Source organism: Salminus brasiliensis, chromosome 4, assembly GCF_030463535.1.
Source record: "Salminus brasiliensis chromosome 4, fSalBra1.hap2, whole genome shotgun sequence".
NCBI classification, from domain to species: Eukaryota; Metazoa; Chordata; class Actinopteri; order Characiformes; family Bryconidae; genus Salminus; species Salminus brasiliensis.
In genome coordinates this window covers 40,718,722-40,740,516 of record NC_132881.1, presented here as the reverse complement: position 1 = coordinate 40,740,516, position 21,795 = coordinate 40,718,722, and the positions used below count along the sequence as shown (strand labels likewise).

At 39.8% G+C, this 21,795-nt stretch overlaps 1 protein-coding gene across 2 annotated transcripts in view; it reads left to right on the top strand.

Moving 5' to 3' along the window:
- The window catches only part of npnta (nephronectin a), an 85,389-nt gene that overhangs the window by 58,466 nt on the left and 5,128 nt on the right, over nt 1-21,795 (top strand). For both annotated transcript variants that reach the window (XM_072678471.1, XM_072678470.1), the window contains 5 exons: nt 4,937-5,071; nt 6,692-6,817; nt 12,811-13,251; nt 20,450-20,539; nt 21,635-21,733. In XM_072678471.1, the coding sequence (XP_072534572.1) occupies nt 4,937-5,071; nt 6,692-6,817; nt 12,811-13,251; nt 20,450-20,539; nt 21,635-21,733 (891 nt within the window). The remainder of the gene's footprint in view (nt 1-4,936; nt 5,072-6,691; nt 6,818-12,810; nt 13,252-20,449; nt 20,540-21,634; nt 21,734-21,795) is intronic.

Genomic DNA, 21,795 nt, shown 5'->3' with positions numbered 1-21,795 from the left:
GTCTGTTTGATATCACCTAATAACTTGATGTGGTGTGAGACAAGTGTGTGATGATTTTGGCATGGTGCAGCCGACTTAATGTGGTATAATCTTCTGTTAGTCTGTTAGTCACATTACCTTCCATAGATCCAGTGCGAAACGAAAGAAACAAAGAAGTGATTTGGTGAAAAATCCTATGTATGCAGTTGTCTCTGAAGCCCCAAATGTAGTTAAAATGAGAAAATTGGATTTTTTATTAATTTTTTTTTTTTTTTTTTACCAAACCGCTCCGTTCAAATTCAAAGGCATTTTTGTACAAAGACGCACAACATGGAGAGGCTTCCTTCTGAGCCTCGCTCGTCAACTTCTGAATCTGATTTGGAGCGTGCTGATCAAATGTGGGACGCTTTTTTGTTGTCATTTCGTTGGAAGAGAAAGACGCCAAACCCTCAACAGCAGGCGCCTGATTTTTTTTTATTTCAAATAACAGTGAAGTACAAAGCGAACACGGCGAATGACAGCGATTCTCTCGTTCCTCGCTGTTCCTCTGGTATTCCAACAGCCCTTGACAACCAGACGACGAGCTCTTTTCTTTGATACTCTAATTATAGTGTAAGTGCTTGGAGATTGCATAGTGGCATTCGGTAACGACCGTATTAATGCTGTTCCACAGGTGCAGAGACATTAGAGTAGCATCCGTCCTGTTCTCCCCCGCCACGTGAGCCACCGTTAATGGCCGGGCACTAAATCACAGCTGGAATGGGAACAAATTGGAACAGTTAACCCTTGTCACGTTTGAAATACATTCTTCTTTTAGCTGGGGAGGAACTAAATCTTCTGACCAACCCCCCTCGTTCCTCATTTTCCCGCTTTCAGGCCCCCTTCCACCCCGGGGGCCGAGCAGGGAGGGGTGGACTGGCAGTAGCCCTCAAACAAACGCCCATCAATCTCGAGGCGGCCATCAATAGTGTTTTGCAAGGCACAGGTGTTCAGCTCTCGAAATATTTTAGGAGGGACTCTTTTACGAGCCCAAGGGAAAGGGCAGAGTAACAATAATGCAGGAACGCATGTGTGCTAGTGAGGTTACGTGACTGCTCGTTTTCACTAGTCTGTGTATTTAATGGCTATTCGGGGACAGCAGTGCGCTAGTCATCATGTACCATAATTAAAAAAACATAATTCATGTCTTCTGGACATTAAAAAATGGTTTATCGTTCAGTTAATACTAGCAGCTAGCAGTGGGTGGATCATTCTGAGACTGAGATACATATATTGGTTGTATTTCAGTGTCGTTTCACACACTTTGGAAACAGTTTCATTTCTTATATAGTCATTTTCTATAATTCTTATAGCATTAAAATATAATTTTAGCATTAAAACCTCAAGCTCAAAACTGCTACTTCTGCATATTAAAGCCATGCAATGTTCCTAAATAGTCAACAATTGACCCCAGCACCAGCTAAAGGACACACTGTATGTCCAAATGTTTGTTGAAACCCCTTCTGATGATTGCATTCATCTACTTTAGAGAAGTATTGCCAATGGAATAAGACTTTTTGCAGCAGATAAACAAGAACACGTGGCACCCAGCCTGATGCCACATATGTCCTAGAGGGGTTAAAAGCCCTCCAGCAGGACCTTTCTGATTGTAGGATGCTTCTTTATTCAGTCATACACTAAATGTCTAAATGTTTGTGGACACTCCTTCCAAAATGTCCCTTCCATTGCTAAAACATATGTGCAAATGGGCAAACACACACACAAAGCTTGTCTAGTCCCTGTGGAGAAGTATTGCTAATAGAATAGGACTCCCTTGGGCAGATAAGCGTGTGTTCCTATTGGCACAATGCTTAATGCCAGGCATGGACTAGAGGGGTATAAAGCCCCCAGCACTGAGCTGTGGAGCTGTGGAACTGTGTTCTCTGGAATGATGGATGGTGGTGCTCCATCCAGTCCTTTTCGGGTGAGTTGGGGAGTTGAAGATGAGGTGCTGTGGTAATCATCAAACATCCTGACCTCATCCTGAACGCTTCTGTCTCTAAATGCAAGGAAATCCTTACAGCAGTTACAACAGTGAAGACAGTTACTCCAACAAAAGTAGGATACATTTGTTTATAATTTTTAATACCCTTGAGTTTTGTGGCTTTTCTCAAGTATGGAGGCGCTCAAGAAAGCATGTAAGGTTGTTGTGAATGGCACAGACACCTCGGGCACAGAAAATGAGCCGAAAGACTCCCCACCTCTGGCAGCTTTAGGCAAGTCATTGTAGTTCAGCATTACTGTAGGTGGGTCATAAGATTGATCATCATCACGGTTTTTGGGGGATGACTGACGGCAGTGCGTAAATCAGGGAGCCACTCCCATCTCAGTCAGTTATGCCAAGATTTCTAATGCTGTGCAACAGGACATCTGTAAAATTTACAGACATCCCATTGTAAAAAATCTCCTCATGTAAAACTAGGCCTGTCCAAATAGGGCTTTAGTCAGTTTCACCAGAAAGGAGCATGGTTGCCCATTAAAGTAAGTTCATAAGTTCAGTTAGGTTACTTACATTTTAGAGTTAAAATCACAAAGCTTTTTCACAGCAGCCCCTAATGTACAATCTGTGTGTGTGTGCCCCTTTTACACACATGTCCACACACATACCAGCTCAGACGCAAACCAGCAGAGAGGCCAAAGGTGCCGTGATTAAGCTGTTGTTCTATCCGGCGTGTTGTAACCTTCCAGCCTCAGGTTGTCATCCTTCAGCTTTTGCAGCCACTGGGCTTTTCTCAAACGGTCATATTAACATTCTGCAGACATTACTCATCCTCCACAAATGAGCTCTGTATCCATCTCTCAGCAGCGTGGTTGAAGAGACTTTAGATTTATGCTTTCCATGGGCTCTTATTTTGTTTCTCTCGAGTTGATTTTTAGCTTGAATAATAGTGTCATTTCCTGTGTTTCCACGTCTGACTGAGCGATCAATCAAAGAGAAGAGAAAGGAAATGATCCTCGTTAGATGTTTATGGAATCAAAGGCAGCTCCGGGAATCTCAACTCTAGAGTGAGTGAATGGACGAGAGCTGGAGTGATTGATGAGCAACTGCTGCATCTCTCACTCTCTCTTTTCCTGGGTCTCTCACTCCATCTCTCTCTCTCACTTTCTCCTTTTTCTCACATGCACACAAGATGACGCACAAAAATGAGCACACACAGTAGTGTTCAGTGAACTGACCATGAGTGAAATACCCTAGCGAGTGGCTATTGTCCCCTTTGCCTGATGCTGTGCATAATGTTTTTTTCTTAAGAGTTAAGGCTGAATGTAGCCGAAATCCGTGAAATGCATTCATGGCTGTCCATTTGCAGGGGCGCATGTGTGTGTGTCTGTGTGTGTGTGTGCAGAGCAGGCTTGTTACGGTGTCACAGTTTCACTGTTAGTCATGCTGTATGGTCAGGCGGTTTCAAGAAACTGATTAAAAGGCATTTCTCTCTATAGCCACCACTTACGTGAGCCATGTCTTCCCCGAAACATACACAGTGTGGAAAGTATTGGGACACCTGCTCATTCATTGTTCTCCCTGAAATCAAGGGGATTAAAAAGAGTTGATTTTGCTTTTGTTGGAATAACTGTCTCTACTGTCCAGGGAAGAAGGTTTTCTGCTAGATTGTTGAGCATTGACATGAAGAAGAGGTGTCCACATATATTTGGACATTTACAAGAACAACTGCCAGATTCACATTAAATAAACAATAATGAAAAAGAAAATTAAAAATAGAAAAGGGTTCTTTGAAGGGATGCTGTAAAATAATCATACATTAATGTTTATTTAAATAGTATTATTATTGTAAATGAGATGTTAGAGTGAGGCGATCATTTTAAAAAGTTTTTTAACAAACATGGTTACAAGTGTCATCCAGAATAGAGATTTCAGTTCTGAGTAGCTTTGATCTCCATGTGCTTTTTTACTGTTAAGACACTTAAATGTAGAAAACTGCAGAGAAGAGAATATTACTGCAGGATGCTTGAATATGCTAAATATGGTTCAAACTTTTCCTGAATCTGTAGAGTCAAGATCATACGTGACTCATATCCAGAGTTATGAGGCTATAAAGACACTGGTCTCTGCCTCTCGCCGTGTCTAACTGCCATGTATATTTTGTGACCAATGGACACTCAGGACATCCTATATGCAGCTGGACGGAAACCGGCATATGGAAAATGGCATAAGAGTTAAAAACCTAATAGCCAATCAATTTTCTTAAAGTTCATGACTGTTGTAGCAAGACATGTGACCGACAATACTTCTACTCAGTAATTGAGTTTACAAAATTGTATTTATTACACATTTGTATAAGATTAAACTAATACAATCCCCTAAAACTCTAGTAAAACCATTTTAAGCACCAAAACAATTTGTCCATTTTTTTAGGTTTAGGGCCGGATTATCTCTCCACACAGTGTTCTAGGTTACATGGGGCCTCATTCTAGAGAAAGATGAGATTGGTCTGAACATTTTGACATAAAACATGTGGGTATTATCTAAGATGGAAGTGCCTTAAAGACGAATTTAGACGCCAGAGGGTTAATACAGCATAAAGCTGACTGAGCCGTTGGCCGTTGTTTGGTAAGGCATTACTTGCATTATATATCTCAACAGTTCTGTCTGTGTCACAGAACTGCCAGACCTAACTTTCTTATTTTCTCCTGAAGTTATGCAGCCTTTTTGTAACCTAAATAGTGATTCTGAGCACTGACACCTGGAACAGTTTACTGGGTATTTAATTATCCGTGCACACTTCAAGTCCAGAGATCCTTTTGGCTTGAACTTCTCCTGCCCTAGGCTTTCTTTCTGCATTAGCTCTTAATCCACATCTCCCCAGCCTGGGAATATTAGAGCAGGTTTAAAGAGAGGGATGATATGAATAAATGGAAGAAGTCGGCTGGTAGATGATGAATAGAGCTGTTTGTTTTTCAGACGTGGACGAGTGCGCTGCAGGCCTTGCCGTTTGCCCCCGCTTCCGCAAGTGCATCAACACCTTCGGCAGTTACATCTGCAAGTGCCACGATGGCTTCGATCTGCAGTACATCAACGGGAAATACCAGTGCATCGGTAAACACAGTCACCTGACACACTGCCACATAGGTCATGTATCTGATTAGGCTTTTTGACCAGTGTGTGCATAGAGCGGGGGAAAAAAAACCACTTACTGCAGTTATGGGAAGTAAGCATGTATTCATATTTATAGATATCAAAGAGGTCCAGTGAACTGACCATTATCTGTGATGATACTTGACCAAACCTTTAAAGGGCACAAATCCTACAAATCTACCAGTCAAGATATTTTAGCATATTCACAAGTTTTCCAGATTTTAACAATATTAATGACAAGTCCAGTGCATAAACCTTTGACCTCAAGCTATTTACAGATAACAAACCCTTTGTCATAGCTACCAGTATGGCCCGTGGGTCAAGGGTTCGAATCTAATGCTGCTTTGTCAGAAAGCACAATTGGCTAAGCACACTCCAGGTGGGAAGATGGTAGTCACTCCCATCATCACTCTAAAAGCGATGTTGGCTGACACCGGCATCTGTTGATGCTGCATTGGCAGCAGTTCGAAAGAAGGTGGTGGCTGGTTTCACATGTATCAGAGGAGACATGTTAAGTCCTTAATCTCCTAGTGTCAGGAGCATTGCTAGTGCTAGGGGGAGTTACAAAAGGGTGGGTTTATTTTTAGTACAGAATTGGGAGAAAAAGGGAAGAATTCGGTAAACAAAAAATAAAAAATGCCAAAAATGCCAAATGGTGTTGGAACAAACTGTGTTACTGCATTCTGTTGCAGCATTTAGACAACATTGTCCAGAGAAAGACACATAACCAAGAAATACAGATTGTAACTTCTTTAGAGAAATTACAAAGTGTGGTGAGTACACTTTCCATCAAAAATGAAGAAAACTGAAAAAGTCGGGTACAGACAGAGGCCTGACACACTCAAATCCACAACAGCATCAAAATACGAGAAATTTGCGAGAGTCAGCAGCTCATATAATAATAGCGTGTAGCTCAGCTTAACACTGGACCAAGTCTCGAAGTTCAACTCTAAAGAGAAGTCTTGGAGCTACAGTGACAGCAAGAAAGTCATGGCTAAGATGGCAAAATACAAAAAGCAGTCTTGCCTAGGCAGCACTGCCAGTGGACTACTAAACATACTGAGGGTGTTCTAAAACTTTTGACCAGTAGTGTATATCTTAAAAAGTGCGTTTCTGGGTTCTCAGTGTTCTAATGTTTTAAATATTAGTTCGACCAAAGTTGTGTTTCTGTAACCCTCAAATGACCATTGATCAAAGAACTGGCCAGTAACAAAGGCTATATAATGTGCTGGACTTAGCCTTCATTTTTCTCATTAGCGCAGAGTCATTCAACTCTGTTGCTTTCCTCTGCATGGACACAAGAGAATGTATTGATTATACTACAGATGGAAGTGGCTGTTAGTACTAAAGGTTTGGGCTTGTAGCCCTGAAAACATTTTAAATGGATGTCTGCTGTTAGAAGCAGAAACTAATTGGTCATATTGTCTGAGGTTTTAGCACTAAGTGTTCTCAGGATGTAGCCCCAAAGAGACGTTAAACAGATCTCCGCTTTTAGTAAGAGTAACTAATTGGTGTATATTGGCTGCATGGGTTTGTAAGTACTCTGTCACAGGTTAAACTTGTGGTGTATTTCTCTTTCAGATGTGGACGAATGCTCTACAGGGCAGCACCAGTGCGGCCCTTACTCCTCCTGCTACAACACTCCGGGCTCCTTCAAGTGCAAATGCAAGGATGGCTTCCGTGGTGGATTTGGCCACGACTGCAAACGTGAGTACGCTTCACACTGAGCGGCAGCAACGAGGGACACAGCACAAAAAAAAATTAGATGTAATTATATATATATATATATATATATATATATATATATATATATATAATTAGAGATGGCATATGTATATAAATTGGCATCAGTAATGGCAGTCTGCTAACAGATCTCACCTGGAACAGCACACACTCATGATGTTGATGTTAGCTGTGTGTTTCTTCTTGTTTCTTTTTTGTAACTGTAGAACCACACTGGCTTTCTGGTGAGCCCCACCAGCACCATTAATACATGCTTAGTGCCTCAGGTTCCATGTGGACCCTGCACACTACAGCCACTGTACACACTACACACACTACTAAAGATTAGTTTCTTTTAAGAAGAAATATTAAATTGGTATCGGCGTTACTTTTAGTAATTGGAAATGAAATGTGGGTCTCACAAAAATAATAATAAATAAATAATAATAATAATAAGATTTATACAATTGTATTAATACATTAATATGAATTTTATTGTCACTGTCCAATAGAACACATGTATCTCCAAAATGGTGACTTTACAGGAGAAGGCAAAAAAACTTTAAATGGAAGTCAAGGAGAAATAAGAGTTTATTCCAAGTCATTTAGAGCATTTCTATTGGTCCATTCATCCAGTGTTATTTACACAGTGTGCAGAGCAGCTACAGGGTTCACTAAAAATGGACAAAATGAAGATACGTTTTTCATTGGACAGCAGCGATATGTATATCACCTTTCATACATGTAAATGCAGCATAAAGTACTTTATAGAATGCTAAAAGTCAAAAAAGATTTTTAAATTGTGTTTAAACTTGTGTATTGGATGTATGGCATACGTGGCAAGAAGACCAGCCCTCTACAGCTTAGCATAAAAGGGTTTTAGACAGAAAATATGAGAAAAATGTAAATGTGCAAAATGTGTGAAATGACCCTTGAGCCACAGTGTTCAGAGACGCTACAAAGCTCAGCACACCACGACTCACTGTGATCATACTCTCAGAATGCTGCTCCTCAGAGAAAGTCCCCCTCACCACACGGCCGTGCAGCAGCCTCACACTTTCATGTTGTCCTTGCTAACATTTGTCCTGCATCAAAGTCAATCACCAGGGCTGTAAAGGCAATACTAAAGAGATGTTCCACTGGAATCACTTCACATGGCTTTCAATACATTGTGCTCCCCCAGAACTTCACACAGTGTTTCAACCACATTTCTAGAATTTATTGATTCTCCTCAGAAGTGCTGAAAGCAAACCTCCCGTCTGTCTGTCGTCACTGCTGCCGAAGGCCTATTGTCTGTTCCGCTCTCTAGCAGCAGTCTCTTCAGGTTCACGGCTCTAGCGTTTCAGTCTTTGCAGACAAAAGAACGGCATACCTTTCCTTCACAACATCAAATGGCAGCTCCACAAATACACGCTACACACACACGCGCGCACACACACTTTCCCCCAGGGTATGGTGTCTGTTCTCACCAGCTTACACTTCACTGACAAGACCCAAAGATTTTAAAAGCTCTTGCTTGTTCACTGGGGCAGAAAAAACATTAAAATCAATGTATGACTTAATCCTCTAGAAGGTAAGACAACCTCTACTGGCACAAGACACTGTTAACATTCTTTTCCAACCGGCGCTCAACATCATCTCCAAAAAAGCAGATAGTGAAGTCATACAGTTGCAAGAAGTAAGTGAACCCTTTTGGAATTACATTGATTTCTGCATTGACAAACACAGTCTTAACTAAACTGTTAAAGCCTTCTATTGGAGAAATTGAGTAAACAGTGCAGGCTAGAAAAAGTAAGTGATCCCTGAGTTTAATTAACCCTCTTTAGCAGAAATTACTCCCACCAAACCTTTCCTTTAGTTGCAAATATGATTTGTACAACGTTGAGAAGGAATTTTAGACTATTCCTCCCTACAAAGGAGTTTGCATACCACATCCCTCTTCAGGTCACGCCACAGCATCTTCATAGGATTATGGTCAGGATTCTGACCGTGGCCATTCCTAAACACAAATTTTCCTCTTTTTCAACCATTCTTTAGTTGATTTACTTGTTTGCTTTGGGTCATTGTCCTGTTGCATGACCCAATGCCTTTTTAGCTTGAGGTCATGTATTGTTGCGCTTCCATTCTCATGTAAAATGTGCATTCCCTCAGTGTATACACCAATTACTGCAAATTGTCCAGGCCCTGAGGCAGCAAACCAGCCCCAATCCATGACGCTCCCTCCACTGTGCTTCACGGTTGGGGTGAGGTTTTGGTGTTGGTATGCAATATTTATTTTCCTCCAAACATCTATTCATGGAATATTTTCCCAAAAGCACTGTGGAACATCTTGGTGGTCTTGGGAAAGCTTGAGATGGGCCGCAAGACGACATGGACAGCAGAAGAAGCTTTCTTTGTGATGTCTTTAAATGAATACCATTGTTTTTCATTCTTGTTCAGGGCTTTTCTAATAGCAGAACACTCAGACACAAAGGTTTTTGCAGTTCTTCTGTAGAGTCTTCTGTAGGTAATTTCCTGTCACCCCTGGGTTCCTTCCCATCACTTTCAGGATTGCCTGTTTTGCTTTTGCAGTGATCTTAAATGGACACCCACCCCAAGGGAGAGTAGCAACTGTCCTGAGGTTTCTCCATTAGTAGACAATAGTATAACGTGGGTTGACGTACACCCAGGTCTTAAACAGTACTTTTGTAGCCTTTTCCAGCTACATGTGTTTTCTGTAAAATGTCTTCTGAGGTCTTTAGGAATTTGTCAGTCACCAGACAGCAGACTGTGAAACCCACACCTCCAATCTCTTTTTCCTAATTTAAACACCTTTTGCCAATTAGCTCTTAGAGAAGTAATTAACACAGAGGTTCACTTCTTTTTTCTTATCAGTATATGATGCTGGTCTACTCTCGTTTTAGCAGGGGGGGGGGGGGTATCCAATAAAGTGGAACTGTTTATTTCCTTGGACATAGATTAAGGCAAATGTCACATTTACACAACCATGCCATTATCCCACAGGTATCAGCAAAGACATGGTGGGCGTCTAAAGTTAGCTTCTTCAGTAAGGCTAATGTAGTCAGTAATGGAAGCTTTTGTGTAGCAATTAGCTTTGAGCAAACTGAGCACCTAAATCATTACACACTGAGCTGTTAAGCCATCTTAAACTTGCTTATGTGGAACCAGACGTCTCAAGAGTGTACTGCCCCTAAAAGCTTCTTCTCAGAATTCAACCTGTTACGTGAAATGGTTATGGATGAGCTGTCTGATGTCTGAGAGGTTGTTTATATAGTATTGGCTGGTTAATATAATATGGATATATATATAAGTATTTGGACACCTGTTCATTCATTGTTTTGTCTGAAATCAAGGATTAATAACCCTACTACCGTACAGTGAAGGCTTTCTACTAGATTCCGGAGCATTGCTGTAAAGATTTGACTGCATTCAGGTCAGGATGTTGGATGATCCCCACCCCCATCCCAACAATCATCCCAACAATATTGGATGGAGCACCAACCATCATCCCAGAGAACGTATTCAATGCTGGGCGCCAATAGCTTCATGTTTATCTGCTCCAGAGATTCCTTTTGGCAATACTTCTCTACAAGGAGTAGACAAGCTGTGTGTGTGTGCATTTGCACATCTGTGTCAGCAAACTCAAAGTAGTTGGATGCATTTATTAGAACGAGAGTCTACAAACATTTGCACATGTAGTGTCAGTCAAAATGATAGCCGAATAAAACAGATTTTATTCACATTCACGACTATTTAAAAAATCAATTATTACATGACATCTGGTTTTGAATAGTGAATAGAACAGCTGTATTTGTGTAGCAGACATCAAGAGCCCTGGTTCCTTTCACCACCACTGTAAAGAAGTAAAGTCAGTTTCTCTAGAATGAACCATTTCACATCAAACCACTCTGAATGATTTCATTTACATCCCAATGATTGAATTATGCAGAAATTCTTAACCATCTGTGGAATTCCCCTTTAAGCCTTGTATCTGTGTTCTGTGGGAAATGGGCTGTTGAAGCTTAGGCAACTGACCCTTCATAAGCCTTTATTCCATTTATTCTATTATTGCAGGCTGTCTACCAGGATCGGCTTTCACCGGCCTTGTAATTCTGTTCTTTAGTACATGAAACTGGCCTTAGATCCGTGCATACTCCCAACAATTCTATATATAGGTATATGACCCCAGGTGCTTCTTAGAGCTGATAGGAGATTGAATTACGTCCCATGTGAAATTACATATCAAAGCTCTAGTCTCAGAGATGTCTCTTACATAATGTAAAGAGGTTTTACCAGAATGTTCTAAAGTATCACTCCATTTATATTTGATTATTCATGCTGATTAATGGTGTTCTTTGATAGGACTGTCTGTTGGCAAAGACCTGCAAATACCATATGCATCATGAGACAGGGGCTACTGTTCAACATGTAGTGAAATATTACACTACTATAAGCCTGGCAAAATATTGTGATTTTGAAATTATTTTAGGACAACTGTAATAAAAGATTATCGATATTAAAAGCAATTATCGATATTATGCTTGATCAATTATTAAAATTAATAATATTGCAGTATCATTCTTACATCCCTGTTTTTGAGTGGCCAATTTTTTTTAAGTGGAGGACAGTCATTCAAGGTTTTATTGGCTCACTACCCCAGCAGCTGCATGAGTCAGGCAGTGTTTCATGTAAAATATATGTTTATAAGGATAAATTAGGGCATCATTTGCATGTGATAAGTAAATAAGGGGATGCTGCTCATTTCCACTCAGCACACAAATCAGATGTGGAGTAGTTTGGACGTCGTTCCAGGCAATCTGCACTTGCTTCTACCCAGCTTTGATAAAAAAGGGCCATTTTGATTATTTTGGGGACAGAAGTGATATTTGAAGCATCATCAATAAACAGATTTTCTCCTTCTGTAACAGATATTTTTCTGTAGAAGTAGCAGGAACATTGAGTCGACTTCAAAGTGCTTTAAACTGCTTCTCCATTAAAGCACTTTTTACTCTCAAACCTGGCACATTACCAGGTTACCTTTATAGCTACAGTTAGGGCTTTGCGTCATTCACACACATGTTCATACTTGGTATGGAGTCCTGGGATGTGGCATCCTCAGCATGAACAGCCAGTGACTCCTTCATTTCTGAGTTTTCTCCAATAAAGCCCTCCAAAAAACTGAAACCTCGACTGTAAAAGCAAAAGCCTTAGAAGCATTTTGCTCTGCTGGATAATGCTGTATTACTTTTGCACTATAGTGTCCAACATTAGTTTTCTGCTAGCTGAAATGCAATTGTAAATGAATGGTAACATGTGCCTAATCAATTATATTGAAATGACGAGTATACGTCGTGCTTCCAGTATGACTAGTTTTTATAGATCTGTAGATTTGATATTATTACTAGTAAGGATAATAGCTTGATTATCTGAAATGAAAGCTTCTACTAGTACAAACTGCATTACAGTGATGCATTACTAGTAAAAACTGAGTTAGTGCTTGTTTTGCTGGTGGGATTTTAGGATAAATCTGTTTGCCATAGCAAACTGTAGCAATTAATTTAAATAATCACATAGAAGGTCCACTTTACTGCCTGGAATCTGAATGTCAGGGAAATCTTTTTGAAAAATGTACACTCAAAAAAAAGATGACTTAAAAATAAAGGTGCCTCAAAGGATTCTTTGAGCGATGCCATATAAGAACCACTTTTGGTTTTATAAAGAACTGTGTCTTTCTCTCAGAGTATGAAGATCCTTTAAACACGTAAAGTATGTTTACATCAAGTGAATGTTCTTTAGACCTTTGAAAGCTTCTTCACATTTACACATCCCTATTTCAGACATGGTTCTTTTAATTGAACCCAACGTGTTTCTTCCCTGGCATTGCTCAAAGAACCAGTTGAAGCACCTTTAAGAGTAAGTGTCTATATATGTATTCTGTAAATGCTTTATGTTTAATAAAGTGCTTTTTGTCCATTTAGCCATCCCCAAAGTGGTTATAGAGCCTCCCAGGCCTGGAAAGACCACGCCCAACAACAACAACAACAGGATTCCAGACGCTGACCAGAGAAGGACCACCACCACTGTCCGACCACCAGTCACTCCCAAGAGGATTTCTCCAACAACACCATCTACCACCACCACCACCACCACCAAAGCACCTTCTCTCCCAAAGACACCTCCTCCACCCCCTAAGAAACCCACCATCCCAACCCGCAGGCCCCCTGTCCCAACTCGCAGGCCCCCAGTCGTCACACAAAAGCCATACGTCCCACCTCGTCGACCTCCCACCACCAAAGCACCAGTGCCCACCCCAAAGGTCTCTTTGATCCCCACCAAAAGGCCTCCTGCCCCACCAGTGACCCCATTGGACAACAACATCCATAAAGACTTCAACGAGAAACAAAGAGGAGATGTCCACAGTAAGTACAAGACACCATGCTAGCGTTACACCTCAATCCTTGTCCTTGAATTAGGTCAGAGACATGTATGACCCTGTAGCATTTGTAGAGTATAAACATTAAAGCACAGTTACGCGTTTTGGACAGTTAAGGAGAGCCACCGAATCAGCTGTGTCATCACAGCAGAGCCTAATGCATCTGCTTAGCTCCTCTCCTTATCTCTCCTCCTGTTTGTTAATAATTTGTGATAGCTAATATTTCTCACATAGATACATAGAGACCCTTCCTCCACTCACTTCCTCCACAAAATCACTGGTCACTGGAGACACATTTGAGAGATGTGGAAATGCCAAGCTTAGACTGCTGTACATCTCCCATCTTCACTTGTGATCAGGTTACTTGAGACAGATGTTAATGCCAAGTATGAAAAGGACAATAGTTGTAAGAGTAACCTTTAAAGGGTATAGAATCTGTACATTCGGTGGAAGTACCCTTAAAGAGGTACAAATGGCTTTTTTGGCACCTTTATTTAAAAAACTGCATAGACGTTTAAAACAGTATTGTGCGAGAGTATAAGTATTTTTTGCTCCTGGGCTCCCCCTACAGCCAGGAAATGGCATTTGCACTTTGCCACCTCCAAAGATAAGATAATCCTTTATCAGTCCCACAGTGGGGAAATTCTCAGCAAAGGACTTGCTCCACACTGGTATTTGTGAAAACACTGAGAGCTACAGAACCGTCTCTGAAATTGCAAAAAGTATGGGGACTGAGGCGGTAAATTAAAGTGACAGAATTTTACACAAATATGACTGGAGTTACGCAGCGTTCCTCAGTTCTGTAAGCGTTGAGTCACATAGTGCAGTTAGCAGCGTGCTAAACCCAGAGTGGCAATGATAGAGTTGCTATTCTTTCTTTTACATTTAGTGGAGCATCAACTATTTGTGACCATAACTATAAAACCCTAATGAGGGCAGTCATAGTCTTGGGGGAAACCATGGCCTAAAGGTTGCAGAAGGGGACTTGGGGCTGGTAGGTTGTTGGTTAATTTCCCTGGACTGCTAGAAATGTGAGGTGGGGACATTGAAGGAACTGTCTCAACATCCATGGCTGGTTTAGAGGTTTTTACACATTTCTTTAAACATCTTTTGAAAGGTAGGCTACTCATCAGATGATGACCAAAAATGTGCGCATAATTTATTATGCTTAAATAATTATAATATTAATATATTTTTAAAGCAGTAAACCATAAAAATTGTGATCTACTGTGAACAAATAAAACCAAGAACAAAGTATTATCTCAGAAACATGTAATTACACTTAAAACCGTATAAAATCACTAATATGCTGAGCAGTAGTAGACATGCTAAAAATGCTGAATCAGTCCCATTACATATCCAAGTTTTGGTACATCTGAATAAGACTGAGGTGTTGTTGGAAGGTCTGGAGTGTGCAGGTGCCGGGAATTACCAGTAGGCAACAGGTCTGGGACAAATAGCTATGGTCCCTATGGCCAGTCCTTCATTAAGGGTATAAGGCACAACGCAAAGTAAAACCCCCTTAGCCGCGATAAAGTTGTTGTAATGAGCGCTCATAAGTGTTGTATCACTGTTATTGCTTTTATAACATGCAAAGCAGAATAAACTATAATAAAATACACAAAGATTTAATAAATAAAATAAGTATTAATAATTACAATCCTAATAAACCAACCCAGTAATGTATTTTGAATAGTGCATACTGTTGTTGCCAAGCAACCACGGACCATTACAGAAAATGGTATATTGCAGTAATTTCATGAACTTTTTGTTTTGTCATTTAATAATGCAGATAGCCTAATGTAGCAGCGTTTAATTGAGAAATCTTTGCCTTATAAGTAGTTTTTGCTTACAAAATTACCCCCGCGACAACAATGCTAATTTCCATTAGCCTCTCTGTGCAGTTTCAAGTTTAAGCCTTCAGGCTCCCAAACTATGTCCTCTGTAGGTGTTGAAGTAATGTCTCCTGCATCTCAATAGTGCATAATATCACACAACAAAAAGTCATTTGAGATTCAGCCTTAGTACTCTATATAGGACGTACAGAAAAAAAACCCATTTAAGATGCAGACTGAGTTTGATACTACCTGAGGGAGACCTAACCAAAACCATAGAAGCTTACAACATCTAAAGCCGGTAAGAAACTTGAGTATTTTTCACTCTTCTATTGCAGCTTTACAGCAAATCACTGAAGTTTAACAGTGAATATTAACCCCTTAAACAGGCAAACTTCTATTACCAAGGAATAGCCCCATCAGTTTGTACAGAGGTCCCTAAATAGTTACTAAATAACACATCTTAGTGTGTAATAAGCCTTGGAGTGTTAAGGGGTTCATGGAGAAGCGGTTTAGCCTGTTAGGTATGTAGTTATGTGTCTTTGACCTAAACTGACCAGAAAATAAATGGTCAGGCTCTCTGTCATCTGTCTGTGTGATCAATCAAAACATATCATAACCTTCTAGCGCATGTCTTTAGTGACTTTCCGCAGTAATACACATTTCAGTTGCTGTGAGGCAGTCAGAGGTGTGTTAGTGTGTGTGTGGAGAAAGCATGTAACAATGCACTTGTGCCGTCATGGTACAGACGTCATGATTCATATAATACACCGTACACAGTAAACTATAGACAAAGCACCCTCACATTTCAGATAAAGGTTGGCAAATGTAATGCGGAACCTAATTTTATAAGCACGAGTTCCACCCAGAAACCTTAAGTGGGAACTGTAGTGGGTTTAGGAGTTCTGCTTGTTGTCTCCCCCCACCCCTCCTCCACCACTCTCTTTTTTGCTGCCACACATAGAGAGAATGACTTACATTTGTTCAGTTTCCTTTTCTTACTTTATTCTTTATGCTTTATCACCCACTGTTCTGTTTCCAGTAAAAAGCTTATCCAGCTTATTTTAAAGCAACATTATGTAGAAATTTTATTAAAAATATATAGCATATATAGCATATATATAAAATATAGCAGCTTCAAAATCGTTCTGATGCTCCACTGCCTGTAATAGGGTGAACGGTGTCTCCGTCATTAACACTCTCAGCTTGTCCAGAAATGTGTGTTTAAAGCGCATCCTTGGGAGGGAGCTTAAAGCATGCTTTGTATTTTTTGGCTGTGGACTAAGAGTGAATTACACTTCCCACCTGTAGGGGGAGCCCAGGAGCAAAAAAAAGACCAATTCTGGCATAATGCTGCTTTAACTCATAAAACCAGGCCATATTGGACGAGGAAGGTGAATTGGACATGGACGGTAGGCTGAATAAGGACAGTGTTTTGTGATAGTTGGCTAGTTGTGAAACTGCAAATGTACATTTACCCCACAGGCTGTACCAACTACCTCATGGGAAAATATGCAGCACTAGGTGGACGGATTGTAACTTTGTGTTCATATAAATGAAAAGGAACCTGGGTTGGCTTTGCATTTTGGGTTTTGTTGCTTTTTTATCTTTCACCTTTTTGCACCGTTTTGTCCACCGTTAAACCAGAACATATAAAATCTGCAAATCAGTGTAGTTGATTGTCACTGCCCATTCTAACCTATTTCTAAGCAGTTTATTAAGCACAACAATGTTTGTGTCTCTAAGTTTGCCGGTTGTTTTTTCTCAGACCAAGAGAAAAAAGAGAGAGGGGTTCACCAGTAGGTGAAGCAGCAGTTTGGTTTAGGAAAAAGAAAATTGCATCTGAAAACCCCTCCTTCCAGATGGCAGCACATAATGAGAACAGAAACAACAGCTACAGCGATTACATTACCGGCCGGCAGTGCCAAAGGACATCAATCAATTACCCTGTGCTGGAACCAGAGTCTTACACAGCGGTTGAAGTGATCTCGTGGCTGTGATGTTAGGCAAAGAAAGAAGAAGCTCATTATAAGAAAGTCTGAATTTGATTAGAAACAATAATTATCGCGTGAAGCGGTGATGGCAGCATTGCTAACGGCAGCAGTTCCTTAACACCTGTAGTGGTCTGTAATGACTGTGCGCTAGAGTTTGTTTATTTCATGGCTTATTTCTTCATGCTGGAAGGGGAGAGTGTCTGGTGAATACTGTTTCCAGCGAGACGATAGGGAGGTAATTGAAATCAATGGAGTAATCACACACTGTGGCCCGTTCGGCATGGCTTATCTCCTCGCTGTTCTCCTGCCCTGTAATTGGCACGTATACACGGAGCAGTGAAATGTCAGCAACCCTCAGGTGCTCGTCCCTCTTTTGGGAGAAAAGAGATTGAGAGGGCAGCTTGTCCTGCCTCGAGCATTTGTTTATCTCCTCTGAGCACTGCTCTGTTTGACTTTCCAAATGTTTGCGATGAAGGAAAAAGCAATGAATAGGAACAGGGTTTAAGAGAGATGGAGAGCCGTGATCAAAAAGCAATCTAAAATTGAGAAAGCAAGCCAATGGCACCTGAATGAAAACCTGTATCAGCCCGCTGGGAGCCTAATCTGCATCTGACCTGACAGTCTCAAACTTCAAGACACTTGAAGACATTTTTTGCGATAGGTATCGTGGTATTCCTGCCACGTAAAATAAATATGGAACTGCAAAATAACAAGACAGGATCCTCAAAAGAATGGGAAGGCATCTTAAAATGAACTGAAGAGGATTTCAAAATAAGTAAAGATCATCTCACAATAACAAGAAATAATTTATAAATGTAGAGAAAGTATGTCAAAATAATAACATCTCAAAATAATGGCTTTGTAACTCAAGAATAATATCTCAAAATAATGTCTTAGTATCTCAAAATAATAACATCTCAAAATAATGGCTTTGTAACTCAAGAATAATATCTCAAAATAATGTCTTAGTATCTCAAAATAATAACATCTCAAAATAATGGCTTTGTCACTGAAAATAATGAGTATCTGAAAATAATAATTATGATATATAATGACTTGGAATCTCAAGAATGATAACGATACAATGACATAGCATCTAAAAATAATATGATTCACTTAATATAAAAAGATGATTTTAAAATTAGTTTTAAGTGGCAGGAATGGGCTTTCATGTTTACAGACAATCTAAGAAGGAATGTGAGGAAAAACTTTGGGGGGGGGGGCAATAAGCTGACATTTACTTACTGTACACGTTCTTATGAAATAATACCCATTATATACTGTGGTTGCAATTCATAATAATAATATGATATTTATAATACAAATGATAATAATTCCAATACTGATATTTAAATGTTGAGTTTAAACATGAGGTATAATTTGTCAAGGACTTCGCTTTACAGAATTCCACCAATTGTTAATGATTTAGCAATCGTTTATGTGAACAGTTATTTGGAGTGTTTCTGTATATAATGGTTAATTGCAGAGAAGCCTACACAGTCTGTTTTTAGGGTGGTGCTAGGAACCTGGGGTTGCGATGTGTACAACACAAATGTAACCATTTTATTTAACCATTTGATCCAAAACCTCCACACACCATTTTTAACTATTATGTTGAAAGTTTTGAACAAAATATATCCAAAATTCTCATCGCAAAGCATAATAAAACAAGGTCTTAGGCATCAGGCAGCTTATTAATAACCATTTCATGCTTCCTTACATTTAATAGCTAACTGTCAGGGAGCTGACTATGTAAATTTTTCTGGACTAGAACAATTCCCACCAAACCACTTTGAATGTTGACCATTTAATGATGCCAAATTCCAATATATATTTTTTATACTTTTAATATTTATTTACTTTTAAAACAAGCATGCATAAATGTAGGCTGTATTTTCTTCCTCAATATCCAATCCTGCTTTTTTATTGCTGAAATTAACACAAGATATCAATACATCTAATAATTCTAATATATGATATTGTCCTCGCCTAATTTACACCATCTTCTACCCTGATTGTTTGAAACTGGTTAATTCAAGCCATAAGCTCTCTAATACATTAATAATCTATATGTATGTGCTTAAAAGGCTTGGGTGGGTGGTTTTGAGCTCACTCTTTATGGCTGAATTATTAGGCTGGCTTCTGTTTCTTCAGAATTCATTGTTCACGAAGGCAGAGGTGACATTTTACTTCATCATTCAGCCTTTGCCCAGTTGTCCTGCTGTTACTCCAGACTTGGAAGCCTCTCAAACATATTTCTCCCGCAGTGCGATAAGCAGCGAGCACTTGCCAGGGCATTGCTGCTCTTCACAAAACCTGCTTGCAGCTTTCTGCTCAGCCTTTGGTTTAAGAAACACCGTCCAGTTAGCAATAAAAGAAGCAATAATAGCACAGTCAACAGTGTCAACACAAGAGTTATTTGCAATGACAATCCTGTCCCCTAAAACGAGGGCTGCCAAATGGATAGATTCTCATGGCCAAGGTTTTGGTGGAATGAACTGAATGGGATTTTTCTCAAACAGCTAAAGCAGCAGCTTTGTGTTTAGTTGCACCTGTGCCGACACTGAAAATGCAGTGGATATACTTCAGATGTGTTCAGTTATTCCCACATGAATAAAGTGCATTACAGCACTGCAGTTATTGCAAGAGAACTGTGAGCTTAGAGGAGAGTACAATATGAAGTGCAGTAAAAAACTACTGTAAAGAAAATAAGGGTAAAACCATTTATCTGGACACAAAGTTTTTAAATGGTTCAAAAATAAAATTACAACAAATAAATAAACAATATATTACATTATAATATATTGAGACTGGGTTAGCTTAGTCATTTTCAAAGCTACATAAAAGGAAGGCCAGTATTTTGTTTTGCTGTCATGCAAAAATCTCCAAAAATGCCAACTTTACAGGAAAAATAATAGAGGTCAGTAGAGATCATTGTAAAAATATTTGATTAATTAAGTTTAAGATTTTTGTCATTTTGGAGCATTTCTATTGGTCCATTCTTAATGAAACTTGGAGCCAGTGTCCATCTGCCAGATTCACATTATGTCATAAAGCTGCAAAAGTGGAGATTTGAGGTTTCTGTGTGCCAATGTAATTTCCAGTTCCTGTCCATTTCCAGATCTAGTTTATCTAAACAGTCCTTTATTAAAGTAAATCAGGTGAACTGCAGGTGGAACTAAACAAATCCATGCCGTGTCTGGGGTTCACAGAGCAGTCAGGAAGCACTTCCAGCAATTCCATTTTACTTCATTCTAAAAAAGTCCAAATAAACATGAATGCAGTTTCACAGTCACTTACTGCTGAGCTCAGTTATGCTGCTTCTAATCCTGACCCTTTTTTCTATTCCTTACAGTACCACGGAATCATGGCCAGAACAATGGCCTTGGTATCGATTTGGATATTGAACTGGGGAACACAGAGGAAGAAGTACAAGATGACCCAGGTAAGTGAGCTCATGTCTCTGACGTCCAGTTTGGTTCCATTTTCCATTCCCTGCTGTCAATACTGTCAACATCTCAACTGTGCTTAAGATCAATACAGCATCAGTGCAGGAAATACTATAAAGGTTGGCCAGTCATTCTGTATTTCTGTAGGTCTAAAACTTAAGGACATTTTATGATATATTGACCAATAGAATCAGTCCAAAATAAAATCGTTCATGTGTTGTTAATGTAGGTTAATTATTCAGTCATTCAGTCATTAATCCTAAAGCAAAAACTATTGTCTAGCAGTTTAGTTTACCAGATTTTGGGGAGTCCCACAGGGTTCTATTTTAGGGCCGGTGAAACTGATGACAATTGCAACAGTAAGAAAATGTGAGCTTACATGCAAAGGTGAATGGCTTTAAGGGCTTAAAGATAAGAAGATAAGAAAGTAAAAATTTAATTTAAGTGGTAACAACAGCACCCATATTCTTTCCACGCTGGAATTCAGTGATCTTGTTCTTTCACTAATGTGTGTAAAGTCTGACTACACAGATAGGTGCTTGGTTTTATACACCTGTGGCAACGAGGCTGAATGAAACACCTGAATCCAATGATTTAGAGGTGTGTCCCAAAACTTTTGTCCATATAGTGTGTGTAACTAATACTTGTAACAGTTTTAATCTACTGCACGTACTGTCTGACCTGGTTTCTGGTCATAGATTGCACCTAGTCTTGGAAACTGCACAGATTTCCAACGCAGACTCCTTTTTTAGCCTAGAACAAGGTCTAATCTGTGTCCGGGCAGTCAGCCCAGGTCTTTATCCGTTGTGTTATGTGCAAACAGTTAAAAATGAGGTCAGAAGTACCGAAATGCGCTAATGATTTCATCCCACCACTGAGCATCAACACCGGATCAGGAGTTTTGGCATTGAGAGAGCTTTCATTGGCTCATGAAAAAATGTAAATATCCATTTCTCTGACAAGGTGATGGATGCTAGCCTGATCCCTGTTTAAAACTCATGTTTAGTTGTGTTACTGGTGGATTCAGTGATAATTCTTTTTTCTTAATCCAGCTGCATATTTGAACGGTTTTGTAATACTGTGTTCCACAGAGGCCGGATATCTGAGCTGCTCGTTTGATCATGGTCTTTGTGACTGGATCCAGGTCAGAGAGGGAGACGTGCACTGGGAGACAGTACCAGACCCTTCAGGTAAACTTTTAATGAGGTGCTTCTGCATTTTGGGAATCCATTAACAATAACAATATATTAAC